Below are 21,359 nucleotides of genomic sequence, written 5' to 3'. Positions count from 1 at the left end.
CATGTAACTGTACATGCACCACCAGATTTTTGTAACCACGTGTACTTTGTATGCACAGATCGCACATGCACATTAATTTTTTTTTTTGCAATAATTAGTTTATCCACAAGGTGGCAACCGTACCCTGGGGGTGTAGATTCACAAGGTATTCAAAGAAAAACTGTATAAACAGAACAGACCGGAGTGCATGTGTATGCATACGAGTCAAATGAAGTATACTTTACAAGGCTCGCGTACAAGTTTAAAAGTATATTTATATAAGGCTTAAAAGTGAGTCATTCAAGATTTGATGTAATTAGCTGATGAAATCTGATTTTTCTGATGGCAGTCAGTCCACCAAAAATGATGAACACCAATTTTTAACTTAAGGATTTTCAGTCTGAACTAAGGATTTTTCAGTATTCATGGGTCTATTTACACCTGGTCAATTCATGTTTTCTCTGATCACGAAAAGACTGTAAATGTAAATGCCCTCCAAAACGCTCAATCACTCAAACCACTTCAGGAGGTTGTTTGAGACGCATTTCAGATTAAACTGGACAAGTCTAAATTTATCTGATTGTTGAAGCCATGTAAGTAAAATTTACTCCTTCCAAAATGGTAAGAAGAAGAAAAAAAAAATTAAAAAAAAAAACAACTTGTGAGAGCATGTTATACTGGCTCCCAGTAACCAGATATGACCGTGCTACCACAAAACACAGATGTGGCCCACCAGAGATGAACAGTTGAGCATCTTTCTTTCTTCTGCAAGCAAACTGCTATAAATGAAATTCAATGTTCGGCATCACATCCTGAAGATTTAACGCAGCTGTTTTCATTAAAATATCCTCCCCCAGCACTGACGCAGCCCTCTCCTTTTGCAGTCTTTGATCTAGAAAAAAGCTGATGATAAATAAACTGCAGCACATATCTGTTGCTTTTGGTGACGTGAACTTTGTGGAGACACATTGTGTGGCCAATTGTAAATTAAACAGTTTTAACAAATCGGATAGCTATCAGATCAGTATTAAGTGACAAGTGTAAATAGACCCCATATTTACCTCAGAGAGGTTCTCCTTGCATAGGGGACAGTTAGAGTTGTGGTCCAAGCAGCGCTCCAAACACTTGAGGCAGAAAGTGTGTCCACAGGGTGTGGTGACAGGCTCATAAAACAGTCTGCAATAATACATAAATGAGGAGGTTTTAGATATATACAAAGTTGAGCATTATTTTCAAAGAGAGATTTTCATTTTCAAGATTTATTATTTTTATTATTTACCTCATGCAGAGAGAACATTCAAAGTCTGCACTGTCCAAAAGCTGTGATGGAACTAGCCTTTCCCGAGAAAAAGTATGGAGAGTTTCGGATGAAGTCGCCTTGTCTGGGAATGAGGCAAGTGGAGAAAAACAGAAAAAAAAAAAAGTTTGTACCACCAGCCACAGAGATCTTAGTTAAGTACAACATTTTTTCCTCTACAATATCCGTTTAAAGTAATCCGTTTAACTGAATTATTCATTGCTTTAAACCCCATACTTTCTTTAAGGTGTTTGCTGGGTGGCTCAAAGTCCTTAGCATCTTCTGTCCATTTCCTTTTTTGGACGGGTGGAACAAAAAGTGAAGAGAGGCCAACAGTTTTTACGTTTTCAGATCTTTTTAAAATTGAAGTTCTCTCATCTTTGAAATTACTGCAACTGAGTGTTGGTTCCTAACACAAAGAAGAAAAAAAATGGTTTTAGCATTGATGATGCAGTTGGTCCTATGATTCTAAAAAATGGCATCAAAGCAAAATTAGTTTTAGCAAAATTGTAGCAAATTGTTGAACTCAATTGTATCTGAACAAATATGCAATAACCTTGGAGGAGCCTGCTTTGGCTCCATCTCTAGGAAGAGAGGAGTGAAGAGAACTGAGGAGGGATGAGGGTTTGATACGAGGGGAGGGGCCAGCCGGAAGGGGTTGCAGGAACGTAGCCAGACCCTCATTCACAAAGACTGATGAGAACATGTGACTCAGGATCTGTAAATACACAGATACAGTTTTACAACAGTGATGTTGGCATGGACATGCAAAACATCACATTGCAGTCACCTAAAACTTATCACTTCATAAATTAAGGAAACTAAGGGCTTAAGTAGGGCTGCATGATTAATCGTTTTTAAACAGAAATTGCGATTTTCAAATGATGTGATTTTTAAAATCACAAAGGCTTTGATTATTTCTTTAAACAACATTTTAACACACTGTAAGTGCTGAGGTAATAAGCCAAGAACGTGATTTGGAAAAGATGAGGGCTAGCAGTTCATCTCCGCAACAAAGTTTGTCTGTAGAAGTCCTGCCGATGACTTTGTACCTAAAAAAATAAAAAGGGATTATGTGCTTAAAAGCTCCAGTGTGCTTAAAAAGACAAGTACTTAGTAAAAACCTGTTGAAATATAGCTGTGAGCAGCAATTATCGGGGTTCAAGCACTTTAAGGCTTTTAAGCATATGCGTAAAAAGATATGTTTTAATTAGCAAGCCTGTAACCATCTCGATCATAGATGGAAAAGACCATTTATAGCCAATACAGGCAATTTACCATAGGATATTTATGGTATGAAGCTTTTAAACCGTTATCGAAGTTGAGCCAAAAACCTAGGACTAGTTGCCAAAGATCATTTTTGAAATATTCTCCAATATTTAACAAACTATTAGATGGACAGTGGCGATCCTAGAGGCAAAGTTGCTCAGAATGTTCTACCATGTGGAATGAACTTTGTGGGTGTGCGTGAAAAACACGATGCTTTGCGCACATGAAAAATGTTACAAGGGAAATATGGCAGTCATTTCAAAGTGCCACACTTCCTGCTGCCGACAGGTGGCGCTTTTGACTGAATATTGCCATGTAGATGTCTTCAGGCCAGGACTATTATCAAACAAAATGTGAAGTTTGGAGCAGATCAGACATTGTATACCTGAGATACAACAACTTCCTGTTTCGTGGCGTTAATCGCATACATTAGCATTTAGCCAGGTGTTGCATGATTTAACGTGTTTCCAGTATGTTTGGCACTTCGTGGCATATTGAAATGTGTTTCTGGGAGTGTATTACAGTGTAAAGCATGCCATTTCCTGTTGGCAGCAGGTGGCGCTATGACTAACTGAATAATGGCATATAGATGTCTTCAGGCCAGGACTCTATTAAAACGTGAAGTTTGGGACAGATCGGACATTGTGTGCCCGAGTTACAACAACTTCCTGTTTCATGGCGAAACATTGAATTTTGTCAGGCAGCCACGGACATGCCCTTAACTCTCTGGAGTCGGGAAACACGCCGGCGCGTTTTGCAGGATTTTTTTCACATTGCAGCAAAACGGACTTAAAATACTCCATCATTTTTTGTCATAGAGACATAAGTAATATATCAATTGAAACTATAGAATATCTTCTTTTATTTGTGTACACTCAGAGTAAAAACAAAATGTTGTGCTTTTTGCAAAATAAAGAAAACTAACATGATGCATGATCTGTCGTCTCCCTCTGAACAAAGTCCAATCTGATAGTTCTCAAAATGAACTGTAACTTAGTGAATACTAAAGACACAAAAATGAGACATATGTCTAAAAAAAAAAAAAACCCGCTAATGCGGCCGTGGCCACGCCCATGGAGGGAGCACTATTCAGACGCAAATTCTGAGGCAATAGTCAAGTCAAGTCACCTTTATTTATATAGCGCTTTTTACAATGCAGATTGTGTCAAAGCAGCTTTACATTGATAACTGGTACATAATTTGGCTGCACAGCAGCTCTTAAATAATAGTGTCAATGCAGGCAGATCAGAAGCACTGTTGAATAAATGTCAAGAATACTATTGAATATCAAATGTCAAGTGTCCCCAACTAAGCAAGCCAAAGGCGACAGCGGCAAGGAACCCAAACTCCATCAGGTGACATCAGGTGGCAAACAAGTGGCAAATAGGTGTTAAAATGGAGAAAAAAAAAACCTTGGGAGAAACCAGGCTTAGTCGGGGGGCCAGTTCTCCTCTGGCAAACAGTGCTTTGTTACAATCAGGTTGCTATCATAAGTCTGATAGGATTGCAACAATCAAAGTATTTATTTCAGTTCCATCCAGTTGAGGATCGTATTCATCACGCCGGTATGGAAGGTCTGTTGAGGAACTGTGCTACTGGCTGTCGTGTCGATGAGGCCTTCACAATGGATGATCCAGTTGACTCGATCTCTGCTGAGGGCTCTTCAGGGCTGCGTTGTGGTCGTGTCCAGTTGAGGATCGTATTCATCACGCCGGTATGGACGGTCTGTTGAGGAACTGTGGCACTGGCTGTCGTGTTGATGATGTCTTCACAAAGGATGATCTAGTTGACAATACATGTATACATCGTCTCAATTGTGTATTTATTGTGTATTTATTGTCTTCAAAAGTGTTTTGCATAGCCATAGTTAGCTATCTCTGGAAGCCTCTGTTAGTTCCTGGATTGTCACATGGCCTGTTCTTCTTTAGGAGGCATTTGTGGACTAAAGGTGCACAGAGCGCCCTCCGGCTGCAAGTATGAATTGAAAACTGAATGTTTATGAACAGTGCTCAAAGTGATGACAAATATTGAAAGTATATTACTCCTCTGTATAGAAAATTGACATACACATATGAGAATCCATCAATATTTCTCCAAATGTGCATGCTTTTAAGCTAAAAGGCTATATGAAATGCCATAGAGGTAACATAATTGTTCAGACACTTTGCATCACAGAAATACAATATATTTCAAAGTATATAATAGAATACCATTATTTTAAATTGTAATAATATTTCACAGTATTGCTGTTTTTTCTGTATGTTTGATATACACCATGATGAGCTTGAGACATGATCACAGGGTTTTTTTTTCTTCACAGCCTAACTGACTGAAAGGCCTCATTATTATGCAAGTCATTACAGCTCATTATGTGAATCTTTTGTCTTCTCAGGTGTGAATATCAGGATTATTCATGATGATTCACGCCTCCACGCATACCGTTTCTCTTGACAAAAAGTGTCTTACAAAATTTAAATCTCTATTGTTTTATATGAACGAGTAGGCAGGATATTTTTTTTAACATCATTTTGAAGCAAAAAACTCTAGTCTACAATCTCCAATACCCAGAAATCTTGTGAACACATATATAATATTTTTTGGCCTTATTTCAGTGACTTCAGTTTTTTGATTTTTCAATAACCACGCATAAATCGTTATTCCTTCAAAAATACAAACATGTACATACATGTTTCTCACATATTATGGTAGCCTAGTTTGTGCTGAAAACAGCGTAATGACACTTTTTCCATTAATATGTTTATGAACAACTGAAAAAAAGCACAAATGTCAGGGCATGTGAAAACTTCTCCAGGGCCCCAAGTCAGCCTCAGACTCCAGAGGGTTAAGTGAAAACTTAAAAGGCCTTTAGATTAGACTGACCAAATATAATGTTGATCTGATTAAAGCTCTATAAGGTGTGTGTTAAAGTACAATGTCTGGAAATGGCAAAGATTGCAAAGATTTTGCAGAGAAAATTCAAAATATCTCACTTCCTGTTGAGTTTACAGATTTTGCACCCAAGGGCTTATTTGTAGTTATTGGGATGTTACATCTGTCTACCAAATTTCATAACTGTACGTGAAACGTAGCGCGAAGGGCGCTTAATTGAAATTTTGTAGGTGGTGCTATCGAGCCATTTTGCCACACCTAATTCTAAAACCCATATCAGACGTAAATTTTCACCACTTCTGCTGCGTGTGCAAAGTTTCATGAGTTTGAGCATGTTTAGGCCCTCAAAAATGCGATTCATTTCAGAGAAGAAGAATTGGCCGAGCAATTACAATAGGGTCCTCGCACACCAGTGCTCGGGCCCTAATAATCAAACTACAACCAACAGAACAGATAAATCCATGCTGTCAAAATGAGTCAGAATGCGCAAGAGCCAATTACAAACTACTTACCTTTACAGGTAAAACAAGTCAAAAATTTAGATTTTGGTCGAATTTGAGGTTCACAAAAATTTGTTTATTAAGCCCTCAACTACCAATTTAAATGCTACAAATAGCAATTAAACATCTAAAAGTATCTTTAATTAGATGTTTTCTGAGAGGAGTACCTTTCCTTTGTCCATGAAAAATGCCATTTTTTTTCTGCTTGCTTTACCACTCATGCTTCCCCTCAGCAACTTCCTCATTAGTCCAAGTTCAGCATAGTTTTAAAGTGCAGCATTCAAACTTTGTGAAAATTCACATCGATCCTAATATACACACATAAACGGAATTACAGTACTTCAAAATGTTGAAGTAAAACATTGAAAAAAAATTGAAAAACTCGTTTTTGAAAATTTGCTCATTGCAACTAATTTTCCCAGCACAAGTCACAAACACAGTAGAGCAAAGATACAAATGAAATTAAAGCTGCAAGCAGCGATGAAAGGGCCCTCGCACCCGGGCTCACCACCACCCGTTGGCCTTAGGAAAACGGTGAACAGTGGGCGACATGCATGTAAGCGAGTGAATACAGGAGAATTATGCCAAAGTCATTTTGAAATGCCACACTTCTTGCTGCCAACAGCTGGTGCTTTGACCGTAACTGAATTTTGCCATGTTGATGTCTTCAGGCCAGGACTATTATATAACTTGTGAAGTTCGAAGCAGATCGGACATTGTATGCCTGAGTTACAACAACTTCCTTTTTCTTTCGTGATGTTAATTGCATACATTAGCACTCAGCCAAATGTCGCATGATTTAACGTGTATCTAGCATGTTTGGTACTTCGTGGCATAATGAAATGTGAATCTGGTAGTGAATTACAGTGTGAAGCATGCCATTTCCTGTTGCCAGCAGGTGGCGCTATGACTAACTAAATATTGTCATATAGATGTCTTTAGGCCAGGACTCTTATAACTCAGACATAGTATGCCTTAGTTACAGCAGCTTCCTCTTTTATGGTGAAACATCAGACTTTGTCAGGCCGCCACAGACACGCCCTTTAGCGAAAACTCAAGATCTTTGATATTTATCATTGCTAAGGTCTTAAGATTAGACTGGTAACATTTGATATTGATCTGGTTAAATCTCCATGAGGAGTTAATCACAGTGTAAAATATGACATTTCCTGTTGCCTGCAGGTGGCGCTATGACTGTAACTGAATATTGTCATATAGATGTCTTCAGGCCAGGACTCTAATAAAACATGCGAAGTTTGGGGCAGATCCGACATTGTATACTGGAGTTACAACAACTTCCTGTTTCATGGCGAAACATCAAACTTTGTCAGGCCGCCACGGACACGCCCTTCAGTGAAAACTCTAGATCTTCGCAAAGTCACAAAGGCCTTTAGATTAGACTGACCAAATATGACATTGATCTGATAAAAGCTCTAGGAGGAATTCGTTAAAGTACAACGTCTGGAAAATGCAAAAAACTGTGAATTAATTCAAAATATCTGACTTCCTGTTCGGTTTCGGATTTCGCTCCAAGAGACTTTTTTGTAGGTACTGGGCTGATAAATGTGTGTACCGAATTTCAAAACCCATAGTGAAATGTAGCGAGAGGGGCTGTATGTTAGATGGCGCTATCGAGCCATTTTGCCACGCTAATGCTGTGACCCATAACAGACGTACATTTTCACCACTTCTGACGCGTGTGCAAAGTTTCATGAGTTTTCGAGCACGTTTAGGCCCTCTAAAATGCGATTTACTTTGGAGAATAATAATAAATATAGCTGCGAGCAGCGATGACGGGCCAAAGCCCGGTGGCACCGCCACCCCTGTGGCTTCAGGGCAACTGTGCATGGCGGGCAATGGGCATTTAAAACAGTTAAGCATAAAAGAACTGTCAAATTCACTCCACATTTACTGCACTACAAGGTAGCGCTATAGAGCCCCTCCTCCCTGCCCGTTTCTAAGGCTTTGCCCATGTCTACTGGCTAACAATCCTGATGTGTGTGTGGAGTTTCAAACAATTTGAAGCATGCTAAGAGTCTCAAAAGCATTCAAAACCAATATAAAAGTTTGATGCGTTGCCAAGGCAACTGTGTTTGAGATATCACAATTCTTTTCAAAGGTCTACATCTGACATGTTTTGACATTATTTAAATGAAGTTTGAAGCAAATATGGTAAACATAAGATGGTGATCTCAAAGCATGCTTAACCTGTTAGCCAGCACCCCCGCTTTTGGAAAATCCCAAAAAATGACATACCCAAACTAAAACAGATACAGTTCATGAACCCTTTGCACTAAAAGCATAAGTAAGGTATCATTTGAAAGCAGACACTTTGCAGTTTATGGTAAACTCATAATTAATTATTGTCACAAAGAAGAAAATAGTTTAAAATAGCTTTAAAATTTTGAAAAGTTATTAGAAATTTATTTTTATGAAATATATTTATGAAAATGAAAGTGAAGTTGGCCTTGTGGCAATCTAGAAATGCACTGCAGCTAAAGCCACATGTCTGACCATGTTATATTTCAAATCTGAAGATGATAGGTTTAAAACTCTGAGTTTTATTACATGTTTTTCAAGACCATGTCATGAGACTTTATTTAGAAAGGACTCTAAAATGTTAACTGATGTTTATTGTCATCTATTCAAGGGTATTGTCGATATTGTGTTTGTGGTGCTAAGTTTCAGTCTCCCCTGAACACATTCACACCTCTCCAGCCAGCTTATGGCTCTTATAATTACTGATGTTCTATTCAAGATGATTTAATCCCTCATTTCATTCACCAAACTTCTCACTTCACCTTCTTTCAAACTGTATCTAATGCCCTTCTTGGAAAAAAAAAGAGAGAAAAAAAGTGAGCTTTACTATTAAGAATTATTTATTTGCATTAGCTTTAGATTAGAACAGGTGCATATCTGGGCTCGTTAGCATATTAGCTTAGCACACCACCAAACATGACAATTTATAAGATTAAAACCACGTTTTTTCTCCAAACTTACTAGTCGATTGTTTTAAATAACCTTCTTTGATGTGATGTGGCTTTGGATCAAAAATCAGACAGAAAATATATCATTTTAGGCTATTCTGCACAATGAGAAAAGCTATCTCGATTAGCATTGCATTATAAATATAATCTACTATTATGAATACCTGACATGGCGTGAAGAACACAGATAAACCACATATCGTCACAATCGTGTATTTATTACTTTCAAAAGTGACGTTCTGTATGTTTATATCAATGATTATAGCGATGTCTGGTAGCCTCTGTTAGTCCCGTGTATGTCACATGATTGCCTCTTGTTCATGCTGTGTTATTTGTGGACTAAAGGTGCACAGAGCGCCCTCCGGCTTCGGTATGGTTTGAACACACAGTAGTCAGTGTATACAGCGCTCATATGACGACAGCAGCGTGTTTTGGGTAAAAATTGAATAAATATGACTCCTCTGTATAGCAAATTGACATAAACGTATGACAGTCCATCAATATTTCTTCAAATGTGCATGCTTTTAAGCTAAAAGCCCCGAGGGATGTTATTTTGTGGAGTTTTTTCTTGATGATCGTACAGAGTTTTTTTTCTCAATGGCTGAAGCTGACGCTCATATTTCAATGAAAAGGTAACGACTCCGTTTCTCATATTCATAACTCCCGACGCATATTAACAAATAACGGTCACTATACGATGTTGAGAGTAAAATAAAGATTAAAAATTGAAGCTCGAGTCTTAGATCTTTTTAATGATGTATAGTTTGTCAAGGTAATTATATTAAATCTAACAGTAAATTTGAGCTAATTTAAACAAAGAAGCTTTGGTGCGTCGGCGTGCCAGTGCTGGTTAACAGGTTAAAGTAACACATTTCCTGCTGCCAGTTGGTGGCGCTATAACTTTGACTCACAATAGTCACATCTATGTGATCAGCCTTGTAGAACGAAGACACAGCCGAAGATTCATCAAAATCAATTAATGTATGCAGAAGTTATAACACTTTGTTTCCCTTTTCTTGCTATTAATTCGTTGCCTCGCCACGGCCAAACCATTTGAGATATCCAAAATCCGTTTGCAATTAAACAACTTCAATGTATTAGCACCAAGTAAAAAAAGTTTGGTGTAAATTGTATAAACCCTGTTGGAGTAGTAGTATTAAATTCAAAGCCTGTTTTTTCAAAAAATTAACATTCAAACCAAAATAGCTGACTTCCTGTTGGTTGGCGCTAATGAATGTAAATTAGAAAATTGTCCGGCTTGATGAGAACAATATGTGTACCGAGTTTGGTGACTGTAGGAAAAACTAACCCCCCCACTTTTGTCAAAAGGTGGCGCTACTGAGCCCCTCCACCACGCTCATTTCTATGGCTTTGTCCATGTCTACTAGTTGACAATATTGATGTGTGTATCGAGTTTCATGCAATTTGAAGGATGTTAAGAGCCTCAAAAACACTCAAGAATATTATTAAAGTTTGATGTGTTGCCATGGCAACAATATTTAAAATATCAAGAATCCTGTCACAGGTCTACATCTGCTGTGTATTGACATTACACTGATGAAGTTTGAAGCAAATCAGGTAAACATAACAGAGTGAACTCAATGCATTTTGAAAGTGACACACTTCTTGCTGCCAGTTGGTGGCGCTATGACTTTGACTCACAATAGTCACATCCATGTGATCAGACTCCTATAACGAACACACCACTGAAGTTTCATAAACATCAATCAATGTATGCAGAAGTTATAACACACTTCCTGTTTCCCTTTTCTCGCCATAAATTCGTTGCCTCGCCACGGCAATACCGTTCGAGATATCAAAATTCCGCTGGCAATTTTTCATCATCAATGTCTTGACTTCATACTGACCGAGTTTGGTGGTGATCGGATTAATCGCCTAGGAGGAGTATATCAAATTCCAGAGCATGTGTTTTTCAAACAACCCGTAATAGCTTACTTCCTGCTGAGGTGACGTATAACTTAGAGTACGAAAGTTGTTTGGCCCGATGATGTCTATATGTGTACTGAGTTTTATACTTATATGTGCAAGCGTGTTTGATATATAGACCAAAATTTCGGACCCTGTTCAAGGGGGCGCTGTCGAGCCCTCCTGCCACGCCCGGGTACCAGCTTCTGCCCGGCCCTGATGGCCGCGGGTTCCAATGTATGTGCAAAGTTTCATGAGTTTTCGAGCATGGTAAGGGCCCCAAAAATGCCCGAATAGTCGGAAAAAAAATAATAATAAATATAGCTGCGAGCAGCGATGACGGGCCAAAGCCCGGTGGCACCGCCACCCCTGTGGCTTCAGGGCAACTGTGCATGGCGGGCAATGGGCATTTAAAACAGTTAAGCATAAAAGGACTGTCAAATTCACTCCACATTTACTGCACTACAAGGTAGAGCTATAGAGCCCCTCCTCCCTGCCCGTTTCTAAGGCTTTGCCCATGTCTACTGGCTAACAATCCTGATGTGTGTGTGGAGTTTCAAACAATTTGAAGCATGCTAAGAGTCTCAAAAGCATTCAAAACCAATATAAAAGTTTGATGCGTTGCCAAGGCAACTGTGTTTGAGATATCACAAATCTTTTCAAAGGTCTACATCTGACATGTTTTGACATTATTTAAATGAAGTTTGAAGCAAATAGGGTAAACATAAGATGGTGATCTCAAAGTATGCTGAAAGTAACATTTCCTGCTGCCAGTTGGTGGCGCTATAACTTTGACTCACAATAGTCACATCTATGTGATCAGCCTTGTAGAACGAAGACTAAGCCGAAGTTTCATCAAAATCAATTAATGTATGCAGAAGTTATAACACTTTGTTTCCCTTTTCTTGCCATAAATTCGTTGCCTCGCCACGGCCAAACCGTTTGAGATATCCAAAATCCATTTGCAATTAAACAACTTCAATGTGGTAGCAACAAGTTAAAAAAAGCTTGGTGTAAATTGGATAAACCCTGTAGGAGTAGTAGTATAAAATTCATAGCCTGTTTTTTCAAAAAATTAACATTCAAACCAAAATAGCTGACTTCCTGTTGGTCGGAGCTAAAGAATGTAAATTAGAAAATTGTCCGGCTTGATGAGAACAATATGTGTACCGAGTTTGGTGACTGTAGGAAAAACTAACCTCCCAACTTTTGTCAAAAGGTGGCGCTACTGAGCCCCTCCACCACGCCCATTTCTATGGCTTTGTCCATGTCTACTGGTTGACAATATTGATGTGTGTGTCGAGTTTCATGCAATTTGAAGCATGTTAAGAGCCTCAAAAACACTCAAGAATATTATTACAGTTTGACCTGTTGCCATGGCAACAATATTTCAAATATCAAAAATCCTGTCATAGGTCTACATCTGCTGTGTATTGACATTACACTGATGAAGTTTGAAGCAAATCAGGTAAAAATAAGAGGGTGATCTCAAAGCATTTCAAAAAGTGATACACTTCCTGCTGCCAGTTGGTGGCGCTATAACTTTGACTCACAATAGTCACATCCATGTGATCAGACTACTACAACCAACACACTCGTGAAGTTTCATAAAGATCAATATATGTATGCAGACGTTATAACACATTTCCTGTTTCCTTTTTCTCGCCATAAATTCGTTGCCTCACCACGGCCAAACCGTTCGAGATATCAAAAATCCGCTGGCAATTTTTAATCATCAGTGTCTTGACATGCTGACCGAGTTTGGTGGCGATCGGATTAATCGTCTAGGAGGAGTATATCAAATTCCAGAGTATGCGTTTTTCAAACAACCCATAATAGCGGACTTCCTGTTGAGGTGACGTATAACTTAGAGTACGAAAGTTGTTCGGCCCGATGAGGTCTATATGTGTACTGAGTTTTATACTTGTATGTGCAAGCGTGTTTGATATATGGACCATGTTTTCGGACCCCATTCAAGGGGGCGCTGTCGAGCCCCCCTGCCACGCCCAGGTACCAGCTTCTGTCCGGCTGTAATGGCCGCGGGTTCTTTTCAAGAGTTTTTGAGCATGTTAAGGGCCCCAAAAAACCCCAAAACGTAAAAAAAAAAAAAATAAAATAATAATAATAATAATCCTAAAGAAAACAATAGGGCCTTCAGCCCCTTACAGGGCTTTGGCCCTAATAATAATAATCCTAAAGAAAACAATAGGGCCTTCAGCCCCTTACAGGGCTTTGGCCCTAATAATAATCCTAAAGAAAACAATAGGGCCTTCAGCCCCTTACAGGGCTTTGGCCCTAATAATAATCCTAAAGAAAACAATAGGGCCTTCAGCCCCTTACAGGGCTTTGGCCCTAACAATAATAATAATAATAATAATCCTTAGAAGAACAAGAGGGCCCTTCGCCGTTTCATTGGCTTGGGCCCTAATAATCCTTAGAAGAACAAGAGGGCCCTTCGCCATTTCATTGGCTTGGGCCCAAATAATAATAATCCTTAGAAGAACAAGAGGGCCCTTCGCCATTTCATTGGCTTGGGCCCTAATAATAAACGGAGCAATTCCAATAGGGTCCTCACACCATCGGTGCTCGGGCCCTAATAATAATAATAATAAACGGAGCAATTCCAATAGGGTCCTCACACCATCGGTGCTCGGGCCCTAATAATAATAATAATAAATATAGCTGCAAGCAGCAATTATGGGGCCAAGCACAAAAACGGCACAAGAAACCAGCCAACACGGCTGGGAGCATCAGACCAACTGCAACAGTGAACAATTAAAGACGTATTAAGATCATTTTAGGCATAAGAGCTGAAAAATTATCAAAAATGAGGATTTACTGGTTCATAACTTTCGACCAATAGGTGGCGCTGTGTCCAAATTGTTGTGGTATGGTCAGAGTGAGGTGACAATGACACTTCCAAAGTTTGGTGTCAATATGTCAAAGCACTGAAGAGATACAGCTTCAAGAGTCATTTTTGAATCATGCCTCAAATTCTTTGCTCTGGTATACAAAAACGGTTTGACATATGGACTTGAAATCCATAACTTTTTGTCGGCATGGTCTGAAGATGACACGGTTCAATTTTGGTGAAAATCGGAGCAACGGTCTAGGAGGAGTTCGAAAAAGTAGCTTTTTAAAGAAAAACAATACAGCGGACAGGAAGTTCAGCTAACTATGGCAAATTTAATATCAATGTTCTCAGCATGACCCACGGAATCTACTGAGACCAATTTCATTACAATCGGTTAATATAGACAAAAGTTATTAGCATTTTTGTAAATTTTGTTATAACTTTTGACCACAAGGTGGCGCTGGTCCGAAACTTCTCAGGCTCCTTCAGGACATTGTGCTGATGACCCATACCGAGTTTCATAATGATACGCTAATGCGTTCGTAAAATACAGCATTTTAGCACAAAAATTTAAATGGCCGACAGCCAAAATGTCCGATATGGGAAAATTAGATATCATTCGACTCGGCATGATGCCCCGAATCCAACGAGACCAAATTCATGATTTTTGGCCAAACCCATAAGAAGTTATAAGCAAAAATATCAATTTTTCATATCTCCGCACAAGTAGGTGGCGCTGCGCCGAAACGCCGCATGATACCTCAGGTCATGCTTGTGATGCCATGTACCAAGTTTGGTCTGAATACGATAAAGCATTGCGGAGATACAGCTTCAAGAGTGTGTTTTACAACATGCCTCAAATTCATTGCTCCGGTATACGAAAACGGTTTTACGTATCGACTTGAAATCCATAACATTTTGTCGGCATGGTCTGAAGATGATACAGTTCAATTTTGGTGAAAATCGGAGCAACGGTCTAGGAGGAGTTCGAAAAAGTAGGTTTTTAAAGAAAAACAATACAGCGGACAGGAAGTTCAGCTAACTATGGCAAATTTGATATCAATGTTCTCAGCATGACCCACGGAATCTACTGAGACCAGTTTCATTACAATCGGTTAATATAGACAAAAGTTATTAGCATTTTTGTAAATTTTATTATAACTTTTGACCACAAGGTGGCACTGGTCCGAAACTTCTTAGACTCCTTCAGGGCATTGTGCTGATGACCCATACCAAGTTTTGTAAAGATACGCCAATGCGTTCGTAAAATACAGCATTTTAGCACAAAATTCAAAATGGCCGACAGCCAAAATGTCCGATATGGGAAAATTGGATATCATTCGACTCGGCATGATGCCCCAAATCCAACGAGACCAAATTTATGATTTTTGGACAAACCCATCAGAAGTTATAAGCAAAAACATAAATTTTTCATATCTCCGCACCACTAGGTGGCGCTGCGCCGAAACGCTGCATGTTGCCTCAGGTCATGCTTGTGATGACATGTACCAAGTTTGGTCTGAATTTGATAAAGCGTTGCGGAGATACAGCCTTATGTCTATTTTCGCAAGCACTTCGTACAATATGTTCGCGTGTTTATCGAAAACGATTTGAGGAATCAACTTGAATTCCATAACTTTTTGTCGGCATGGTCTGAAGATGATCTGGTTCAATTTTCGTGAAAATCGGAGTAACGGCCTAGGAGGAGTTCGAAAAAGTACGTTTTTCAGAAAATTCAAAATGGCGGAAAAATTTTCATGACGGAAAATGACGTCATAGGGTGCGATCGATTCGTCTTGACCCAAGGAATCAGAGGAAAAAAGAATTTTGTTTCTAGCTTTTGTTTCTTGGTTCAAAAGTTATTAACATAAACATAAGCGCAAGTTTGGACAGCTGGTGGCGCTAGAGGGATTGAGATAGAGACTCCAAATTTGCTATGCACATAGCTCAGACTGTCCTCTAACTGTGTGCCAAATTTCATAACTTTCCCGCAAGCGGTTCTATGGGTTGCCATAGACTTCAAGAGCGGAAGAAGAAGAATAATAAATATAGCTGCAAGCAGCAATTACGGGGCCAAGCACAAAAACAGCACAAGAAGCCAGCCAACATGGCTGGGAGCATCAGACCAACAGCAGCAGTGAGCAATTAGAAAAAAAAGTTATTAGCATTTTTGTCAATTTTGTTATAACTTTTGACCACAAGGTGGCGCTGGTCCGAAACTTCTCAGGCTCCTTCAGGGCATTGTCCTGATGACCCATACCAAATTTGTGAATTTTGGTCAAACCCATCAGAAGTTATAAGCAAAAATAACCATTTTTCATATCTCCACTCCAGTAGGTGGCGCTGCGCCGAAACACTGTATCTTGCCTCAGGTCATGCTTGTGATGACACGTACCAAGTTTGGTCTGAATATGTTAAAGCATTGTAGAGATACAGCTTCAAGAGTAATTTTTGCAGCATATCTCAAATTCTTTGCTCCGGTATACGAAAACAGTTTGACTTATCGACTTGAAATCCATAACTTTTTGTCAGCATGGTCTGAAGATGAGACGGTTCAATTTTGGTGAAAATCGGAGCAGAGGTCTAGGAGGAGTTCGAAAAAGTAGGTTTTTAAAGAAAAACAATATGGCAGACAGGAAGTTCAGTTGACTATGGCAAATTTGATATCTATGTTCTCAGCATGAACCAAGGAATCTACTGAGACAAGTTCCATTACAATCGGTCAATATAGTCAAAAGTTATTAGCATTTCTGTAAATTTTGTTATAACTTTTGACCACAAGGTGGCGCAGTGCTGAAACTTCTCAGGCTCCTTCAGGGTATTGTGCTGGGGACCCATACCGAGTTTCGTAACGATACGCTAATGCGTTCGTAAAATACAGCATTTTAGCACGAAATTCAAAATAGCCGACGGCCAAAATGTCCGATATGGGAAAATTGGATATCATTTGACTCGGCATGATACCCCGAATCCAACAAGACCAAATTTATGATTTTTGGACAAACCCATCAGAAGTTATAAGCAAAAATATCCATTTTTCATATCTCCGCACCAGTAGGTGGCGCTGAGCCGAAACACTGCATGGTGCCTAAGGTCATGCTTGTGAAGACATGTACCAAGTTTGGTCTGAATATGATAAAGTGTTGCAGAGATACAGCCTTACTTCTATTTTCGCAAGCGCTACGTACAATTCGTTCGTGTGTTTTTCGAAAACGGTTTGAGCAATCGACTTGAATTCCATAACTTTTTTCAGCATGGTCTGAAGATGATCTGGTTCAATTTTCATGAAAATCGGACTAACGGCCTAGGAGGAGTTCGAAAAAGTAGGTTTTTCAGAAAATTCAAAATGGCGGAAAAATTTTCATGACGGAAAATGACGTCATATGATGCAATCGATTCGTCTTGACCCAAGGAATCATAGGAAAAAAGAATTTTGTTTCTAGCCCTTATGGTTCAAAAGTTATTAGCATAAACATAAGTGCAACTTTGGACAGCTGGTGGCGCTAGAGGGATTGAGTTAGAGACTCCAAATTTGCTATGGACAAAGGTCATTCTGTCCTCTAACTGTGTGCCAAATTTCACAACTTTCCCGCAAGCGGTTCTATGGGCTGCCATAGACTTCAAGAGCGGAAGAAGAAGAAGAATAATAATAAGCGTACGGAACGCCAACAATAACAATAGGTGCCTAAGCACCTTCGGTGCTTGGCCCCTAAATATAGCTGCAAGCAGCAATTACGGGGCCAAGCACAAAAACGGCAGAAGAAGCCAGCCAACATGGCTGGGAGCATCAGACCAACAGCAGCAGTGAGCAATTAGAAAAAAAAGTTATTAGCATTTTTGTCAATTTTGTTATAACTTTTGACCACAAGGTGGCGCTGGTCCGAAACTTCTCAGGCTCCTTCAGGGCATTGTCCTGATGACCCATACCAAATTTATGAATTTTGGTCAAACCCATCAGAAGTTATAAGCAAAAATAGCCATTATTCATATCTCCACTCCAGTAGGTGGCGCTGCGCCGAAACACTGTATGATGCCTCAGGTCATGCTTGTGATGACACGTACCAAGTTTGGTCTGAATATGATAAAGCATTGCAGAGATACAGCTTCAAGAGTCATTTTTGCATCATATCTCAAATGTTTTGCTCTGGTATACGAAAACGGTTTGACTTATCAACTTGAAATCCATAACTTTTTGTCGGCATGGTCTGAAGATGATACGGTTCAATTTTGGTGAAAATCGGAGCAACGGTCTAGGAGGAGTTCGAAAAAGTAGGTTTTTAAAGTAAAACAATATGGCGGACAGGAATTTCAGCTGACTATGGCAAATTTGATATCTTTGTTCTCAGCATGACCCAAGGAATCTACTGAGACCAGTTTCATTACAATTGGTTAATATAGACAAAAGTTATTAGCATTTTTGTAAATTTTGTTATAACTTTTGACCACAAGGTGGTGCTGGTCCGAAACTTCTCAGGCTCCTTCAGGGCATTGTCCTGATGAACCATACCAAATTTATGAATTTTGGTCAAACCCATCAGAAGTTATAAGCAAAAACAGCCATTTTTCATATCTCCACTCCAGTAGGTGGCGCTGTGCTGAAACATTGTATGATGCCTCAGGTCATGCTTGTGATGACACATACCAAGTTTGGTCTGAATATGATAAAGCATAGCAGAGATACAGCTTCAAGAGTCATTTTTGCATCATGCCTCAAATTCGTTGCTCTGGTATGCGAAAACGGTTTGACTTATCGACTTGAAATCCATAACTTTTTGTCAGCATGGTCTGAAGATGATACGGTTCGATTTTGGTGAAAATCGGAGCAACGGTCTAGGAGGAGTTCGAAAAAGTAGGTTTTTAAAGAAAAACAATACAGCGGACAGGAAGTTCAGCTGACTATGGAAAGTTTGATATCTATGTTCTCAGCATGACCCAAGGAATCTACTGAAAACAGTTTCATTACAATCGGTTAATATACTCAAAAGTTATTAGCATTTCTGTAAATTTTGTTATAACTTTTGACCACAAGGTGGCGCAGTGCTGAAACTTCTCAGGCTCCTTCAGGGTATTGTGCTGGGGACCCATACCGAGTTTCGTAACGATACGCTAATACGTTCGTAAAATACAGCATTTTAGCACGAAATTCAAAATAGCCGACGGCCAAAATGTCCGATATGGGAAAATTGGATATCATTTGACTCGGCATGATACCCCGAATCCAACAAGACCAAATTTATGATTTTTGGACAAACCCATCAGAAGTTATAAGCAAAAATATCCATTTTTCATATCTCCGCACCAGTAGGTGGCGCTGAGCCGAAACACTGCATGGTGCCTCAGGTCATGCTTGTGAAGACATGTATCAAGTTTGGTCTGAATATGATAAAGTGTTGCAGAGATACAGCCTTACTTCTATTTTCGCAAGCGCTACGTACAATTCGTTCGTGTGTTTTTCGAAAACGGTTTGAGCAATCGACTTGAATTCCATAACTTTTTGTCACCATGGTCTGAAGATGATCTGGTTTAATTTTCATGAAAATCGGACTAACGGCCTAGGAGGAGTTCGAAAAAGTAGGTTTTTCAGAAAATTCAAAATGGCGGAAAAATTTTCATGACGGAAAATGACGTCATATGATGCAATCGATTCGTCTTGACCCAAGGAATCATAGGAAAAAAGAATTTTGTTTCTAGCCCTTATGGTTCAAAAGTTATTAGCATAAACATAAGTGCAACTTTGGACAGCTGGTGGCGCTAGAGGGATTGAGTTAGAGACTCCAAATTTGCTATGGACAAAGGTCATTCTGTCCTCTAACTGTGTGCCAAATTTCACAACTTTCCCGCAAGCGGTTCTATGGGCTGCCATAGACTTCAAGAGCGGAAGAAGAAGAAGAAGAATAATAAGCGTACGGAACGCCAACAATAACAATAGGTGCCTAAGCACCTTCGGTGCTTGGCCCCTAAATATAGCTGCAAGCAGCAATTATGGGGCCAAGCACAAAAACGGCACAAGAAACCAGCCAACACGGCTGGGAGCATCAGACCAACTGCAACAGTGAACAATTAAAGACGTATTAAGATCATTTTAGGCATAAGAGCTGAAAAATTATCAAAAATGAGGATTTACTGGTTCATAACTTTCGACCAATAGGTGGCGCTGTGTCCAAATTGTTGTGGTATGGTCAGAGTGAGGTGACAATGACACTTCCAAAGTTTGGTGTCAATATGTCAAAGCACTGAAGAGATACAGCTTCAAGAGTCATTTTTGAATCATGCCTCAAATTCTTTGCTCTGGTATACAAAAACTGTTTGACGTATCAACTTGAAATCCATAACTTTTTGTCGGCATGGTCTGAAGATAATACGGTTCGATTTTGGTGAAAATCAGAGCAACGGTCTAGGAGGAGTTCGAAAAAGTAGGTTTTTGAAGAAAAACAATATGGCGGACAGGAAGTTTAGCTGACTATAGCAAATGTGATATCTATGTTCTCAGCATGACCCAAGGAATCTACTGAGACCAGTTTCATTACAATTGGTGAATACAGTCAAAAGTTATTAGCATTTTTGTAAATTTTGTTATAACTTTTGACCACAAGGTGGCGCTGTGCCGAAACTTCTCAGGCTCCTTCAGGGCATTGTGCTGATGACCCATACCAAGTTTTGTAAAGATACGTTAATGCGTTCGTAAAATACAGCATTTTAGCACAAAATTCAAAATGGCCGACGGCCAAAATGGCCGAATTGGGAAAATTGGATATCATTCGACTCGGCATGATTCCCCGAATCCAACGAGACCAAATTTATGATTTTTGGACAAACCCATCAGAAGTTATAAGCAAAAATACCCATTTTTCATATCTCCGCACCAGTAGGTGGCGCTGCGCCGAAACACTGCATGGTACCTCAGGTCATGCTTGTGATGAGATGTACCAAGTTTGGTCTGAATACGATAAAGCGTTGCGGAGATACAGCCTTACTTCTGTTTTCGCAAGCACTACGTACAATTCGTTCGTGAGTTTTTCGAAAACGGTTTGAGGAATCAACTTGAATTCCATAACTTTTTGTCAGCATGGTCTGAAGATGATCTGATTCAATTTTCATGAAAATCGGAGTAACGGCCTAGGAGGAGTTCGAAAAAGTACGTTTTTCAGAAAATTCAAAATTTCAAATTTTTCATGACGGAAAATGACGTCATAGGGTGCAATCGATTCGTCTTGACCCAAGGAATCAGAGGAAAAAAGAATTTTGTTTCTAACCCTTACGGTTCAAAAGTTATTTGCATAAACATAAGTGCAAGTTTGGACAGCTGGTGGCGCTGGAGGGATTGAGTTAGAGACTCCAAATTTGCTATGGACAAAGGTCAGACTGTCCTCTAACTGTGTGCCAAATTTCACAACTTTCCCGCAAACGGTTCTATGGGCTGCCATAGACTTCAAGAGCAGAAGAAGAAGAAGAAGAAGAAGAATAATAAAAAAAAAAAAAAAAAAAAAAAGAACGCCAACAATAACAATAGGTGCCTCCGCACCTTTGGTGCTTGGCCCCTAATAAATATAGCTGCGAGCAGCGATGACGGGCCAAAGCCCGGTGGCACCGCCACCCCGGTGGCTTCAGGGCAACTGTGCACGGCGGGCAATGGGCATTTAAAACGGTTAAACATAAAC

General features: G+C 39.5%; 1 protein-coding gene across 3 annotated transcripts in view; it reads right to left on the bottom strand.

Moving 5' to 3' along the window:
- The window catches only part of LOC125261689 (LON peptidase N-terminal domain and RING finger protein 2-like), a 75,432-nt gene that overhangs the window by 2,296 nt on the left and 51,777 nt on the right, over positions 1 to 21,359 (bottom strand). For 2 of the 3 annotated variants that reach the window (XM_048180251.1, XM_048180248.1), the window contains exons 4-7: positions 1,833 to 1,994; positions 1,514 to 1,685; positions 1,259 to 1,361; positions 1,041 to 1,155 (exon numbers count right to left, since the gene is read on the bottom strand). In XM_048180251.1, coding sequence (XP_048036208.1) covers positions 1,041 to 1,155; positions 1,259 to 1,361; positions 1,514 to 1,685; positions 1,833 to 1,994 — 552 coding nt within the window. Of the gene's footprint in view, positions 1 to 109; positions 872 to 1,040; positions 1,156 to 1,258; positions 1,362 to 1,513; positions 1,686 to 1,832; positions 1,995 to 21,359 lie in introns of those variants that run through there. The other variant, XM_048180250.1, reaches the window with a different exon arrangement.

This window comes from Megalobrama amblycephala, unplaced genomic scaffold (assembly GCF_018812025.1).
Source record: "Megalobrama amblycephala isolate DHTTF-2021 unplaced genomic scaffold, ASM1881202v1 scaffold464, whole genome shotgun sequence".
Classification (NCBI taxonomy): domain Eukaryota; kingdom Metazoa; phylum Chordata; class Actinopteri; order Cypriniformes; family Xenocyprididae; genus Megalobrama; species Megalobrama amblycephala.
The sequence above is the reverse complement of the archived record's forward strand: the minus strand, read 5'-3'. Positions and strand labels throughout refer to the sequence as shown.